We start from the raw sequence: 4839 nt of genomic DNA, 5'->3' as shown, positions 1-4839 counted from the left end.
ATGACCTCTCGAGGTCCCTTCCAGTCCTAGAATCTATGAATCTATAACCCATCACTGGACACTAGGCAATCCCCCACCATGTCTGCCCCCTGCCTATCCTCCTCTGCCCTTCTCCTGGCTGGCTACCCCATGTGGGCACAGACAGCAGCTCCCCATGCTGCGCCTGGATGTTGGCGAAGCACCAACTGGTCCGATTCCGGGGCTGGTGCTCTGAGCACTCTGGATAGGCCCAAATATCTCACTGCAGTTGTGATGGGGGAGGGAGGGGAGCATCTGGGGCCAAAATTGAGCCATGTAAGTTGCAACACCAAATTTGGCCTCTCCCTCCCCCCCAGAAATGGTGCACGGGCCTGGGACAAATCAGAGAGGGCAGTGGGACAGCCCCATGCGAGATAGGCCAGGAAAAACATTGTGTGAGGAGCGTGCTGGAGCTTAGGTATGAAATAGGGATCTGTGCGCCTAGCCTGAGGCAGCTGTGTGCATGCCCAGAACCAGATTTGTAGACACTTGGGGGATTTAAATGACAAAAATTTAGGTGCATAGGACCATTAAACACCTTCAGAGTTAGGCAACAGCTGAGTGGGGGGGGGGGAGGCGTTGAGGATCAGTGGCATCTAAATATCAGAATCAGGTACCTAAAGTGAAATTAGCAGCTAGGCTCCTAAATCTTTTTGTGTATCTAGCCCCCGGTGCCTAACCTGCTTTGACAACCCCTCTAGGCCCCTATCTGCATCCTCAAGTGCCCAATATCTTTTAAAATCAACCCGAAGCCATTTTTTAAAAGATGCTTTTGAAAAAACTTTCCAAAAACCTAATGGACTTCAAAAATCAGTTCAATATAATCTGGGGCCACAAGCACTAAAATACCTTAATCTGAATAGAATGGGGCTTTGAGTGGTATCACTCCATGGCAGGGTCTCACAGTTGGTGCTAAATGTCTGAACAGACCCATTGTTAATGATTATTGCTAAAGCCAGTAGCAGATTGACTTTGCTCAGAAAACATGTTCTGCACTCTAGGGGTAAATGCTGAAATTGTGGGGAAGAACAATCTGTGTTTTTCACACATAACAGAAGTTGAATACCTGCTTTAAGGGCAGAGCCTCGTTCTCTCAGCAATCGGGAGATGCTGCCCCCTCCCCTCATCATTCCTCTTGGGGCATCACTCGTAGCCCTTTAGATTTCCGGGTCACTCCTGACATTTACAAAATCATTACATTGGTTGTTCTGCATATTGAGACTGTAAACGCTTTCCCTGAGGAGCTCTCATAATGTGTATATACAGTACCTAGCACAATACGGCCATAGCCTTCTGCAGAACCTCTAACTGCTGATATATTACAAATAATCATGGTATTAACTGAGACACAATTATTTTGTTATCAGAGAAGAATGAATTTGGGGAAAGTTGTGGTATCAAGAACAGGCCGCGTATCAACAGAGAGAGACTCCCAAACCCTACAATCTAAAATTCCAGTCCTGCAAAACCTGAGTCACATGTTTAATTGTACTACTGCCAATAGCCCCATTGATTTAAATGGGTCTGAGCTAGAATTAGGCAGGTGGTAAAGTTGAGAGAGTGGGGATCTTGGGCTGAAACCAAGCTCAGAGATCAGAATCACTTTAGCCATATTATACATATATACATTTGTGAATATACTGCCTGCAATTTAGCCTATGACAGGGCAGAGGTGAGATTGTATGAGTGACAACACTGTGCATCGCCGTACCAGACCATGTTTGTATTGCTTTTACTTTTAACCTCCACTCTGAATCTGGTGGATATTTAATGCAAAACAAAGGACACCGTGAGCGTGAGAAACTAAATTCTACTTTATTATTTCAAAGGACAAACGAAGACAGACTCCTTTCCCCACCCCGCAGCCCAGCTCAGCACGGTACTTTTCATCCCCAGCCCAGCACATTGCTGCACCCAATTCCCCCAAGCACCAGCAACAGAGCAACATTTACAAACTGGCAGAAAAGTGCAGAGAATCCAGGAGAGATGCTGGGACCCAGTCACAAAGCAAACACTCCGAGAGCAGGGAATCCAAGGAGCTGAGATTGGATGGATACAGTGTGGGGTGAGTGGGGCAGAGATAGTTGCTGTTGTCCCCACACAGGATACTGGTAGATGGGGAGGGGTGACCAGCTGGGCTGTCAGGCTCCTCATCTACTTCTGGCCTCAATTATGGGGGTTAGTCTGGCTTCAAGGCTGCCCCAAGCCTGTTGGCTTCCCCAGCTTCCTTCTTTCCTCTGCCCAGCCTCGTCCTCTCAGCAATCGGGACACACTGTCCCTTCCTCTCTTCGCCTCTCGGAGTGTGAATCTAGCTCTCACCCTCAGTGTTCGTGCTGAGAGATATTGATAATTTTCATTGTTCAAACACAAAAATCTCATGATAATGGGAAAGAAATGGTTAAAATAAAATAGAAAAAGGACTCTTTGAGCAAATGATATTTGTCTCATAAAGTCCTCAATAAAGCTGGGCTACATCCTGTCAAACTAAACTGATATCAAATTATGTGACCAACCAGCTTTCAGGAAGAGAGAGAAACCAACACTACAAGGTGGGCTACAAAACACTTTCAGGTTCATAAAGTGAAATCCCACAGAATCATAACTCCCAAAAGAAGGAAAACAAATTTATCCATTTTCTTCTGACCTTGCTAAACCTGCTGTACTCAGCACCTCCTCTTTATTTGGTTGTGTCAGTTACAAAAGTTTTAGCATTGTTCCAATGCAAAAAAGAAACAAAAACACTCCGTTAGGAGTCTGCGTCAGGATTAAAAAAAATTAAGAAGTGTGACACCTAAGCATGGAGAGCAAAGAACACTGTTGGAAGTGCCATGCTGGGAGGTAGAATAGGGAGAGGATGAACTCTCCATGGCTCAGACAGGGGCTGCTGTGTCAGGGTGGAGTGTGGCAGTGAAGGGGGGAGGAGGGAATCCCTCCAATTCACCCCATCACCCTCAAATAACACAGAACCCAAAACACCACATTTTCCTATCCCTGCTCTAGCACTTTTAGAATCTATTTAATTCTGGTCTCCAAGGGAGTCAATGTACAAAAAATAAATGTTTTTTGGAATAACCTGGAGCAATATGAGACTATGTGGGAATGAGACAATCTCTCCCCAAAGGGGGAACTCAGTGACTCTAACAATCCCTCTGCTAATGGGAAGATCAGACTATATAAAATGGTTGGGGTCAGTCTAGACTAGGAAGAGTGGGGGAGGGTCAGAGGAGATTTGCTAGCTAATCCCAACCACTTTTCCCACCCCAGGCAGGCCCATGGAAGCTGATGCTGCGGAGGCAGAGGTGGGATCCGAGGCCTTTAGTAGGGTTACCATCCGTCCGTATTTTCCCGGATATGTCTGGCTTTTTCGTCTTTAAATAGCCGTCCGGGAGGAATTGGTAATAAGGTTAGAAGGTCTGGGATTTTTCCCCCTCCCCTCCCTCCCTCCCTTCCATGCAGAGTGCGGCGTAGCTGATTGGGCGGCTGGGCCTGATTGAGCCGCTCCCATTGGCTTCCAGCAGCCAGAGCCCCTCCCCTGCTCCCCCCTGCTGCCTCAGCACTCTGCGGGGGGCAGCCCGGCAGCGTTTTGCCTCCACGTGGAGCCAGCATCTGACCGGCATGAGCATGGTAAGGGGAGTCCCGGGGGGCAGTCAGGGAGCAGGGGGAGGGTTGGATGCGTCGGGAGTTCTGGGGCGGGGTGGCTGTCAGGGGGCGGGGGTGTGGAGAGGGTTCAGAGCAGTCGGGACAGGGAGCAGGGGGGAGGGTTGGATGGGTCGGGTGTTCTGGAGGTCCCAAGCTGGATCTTCCCATGCAGACTTAATCTTAGTGTCTGGGTTTTTCTGCAGCAGGATGTGGCCCTACCTGTGTGTTTGCCAGTGTAGGCTGGAAAGCCTGGCTTGGCAGGACAGAGGTGAGGGGACCCTGGCTGGTGAACAGGTGGGCTCAGTGGAACCCCAGTACATCAGGTGGCATCAGGGGGCAACCCATCACGGGGCTGATTTGAACTTCTCCTCCTCCGCCTGCGGTTAGCTTAGACCAGGCAAGCCAGAGTATCACTGATCAGCTCAGGGTCAGCAGCTGCTGGAAGCTGCCCCCAAAGATGGGTAGATGGATACCTGGGAGCCAAATGCCTCTGATGTGTGTGGGAATTAGGAAATGGAGTTTTTACTAAGGCGAGCCCTAGTCAGGGCACTGAGAGAATTTCTCTCCTGTGTGGAGGATGTCCAATGTGGTGTTAGATCCAACTGAAGCTTTTTCCATGCTAAGGACATCTGAGAGGGCTCTTCCCTGTGTGGATTTGCTGATTGATGCCGTGTGAGCACCAAATAAAGCTTCCCCCACATTCAAGCTCTTTCTTCTATGAATTATGCGATGGGGAATAATGTGTGAGCTCAGACTGAATCTTTTCCTGCACTTATTGAAGCTTTTCCCACAATCCAAACATTTATGGGTTCTCTCTCTTGTGTGGATTGTCTGATATGAAGCAAGGTTTGATTTTCAAATAAAACTTTTCCCACAGTGGAGGCATTTATATGGGTTTCTCTCCTGTGTGGGTTCTCTGATGTGAACTAAGGGCTGATGGTCCATTGAAATTTTTCCCACAGTCCAATCATTTACAGGGTCTCTCTCCCATGTGCAGTCTCCGATGGGCAGCAAGATTTGAGCTCTGACTGAAGCTTTTCTCACAGTCCATGCATTTATAAGGTTTCTCTCCTGTGTGGGTCCTCTGATGTACAATAAGGACCGATCGTGCACTGAAACTTTTCTCACACTGAAGGCATTTATAGGGTTTCTCTCCCGTGTGGGTTCTCTGATGTGTAATAA

General features: G+C 48.3%; 1 protein-coding gene across 1 annotated transcript in view; it reads right to left on the bottom strand.

Annotated features, from left to right (window-relative positions):
• Positions 1-4624: 4624 nt before the first annotated feature.
• The window catches only part of LOC112108232 (zinc finger protein 239-like), a 3566-nt gene continuing 3351 nt past the window's right edge, over positions 4625-4839 (bottom strand). The window contains exon 4 of the mRNA XM_026654420.2: positions 4625-4816. Coding sequence (XP_026510205.2) covers positions 4625-4816 — 192 coding nt within the window. The remainder of the gene's footprint in view (positions 4817-4839) is intronic.

This window comes from Terrapene carolina, unplaced genomic scaffold, assembly GCF_002925995.2.
Source record: "Terrapene carolina triunguis isolate 2854851 unplaced genomic scaffold, T_m_triunguis-2.0 Scaffold192, whole genome shotgun sequence".
In the NCBI taxonomy this organism is placed as follows: Eukaryota; Metazoa; Chordata; order Testudines; family Emydidae; genus Terrapene; species Terrapene triunguis.
The sequence above is the reverse complement of the archived record's forward strand: the minus strand, read 5'-3'. Positions and strand labels throughout refer to the sequence as shown.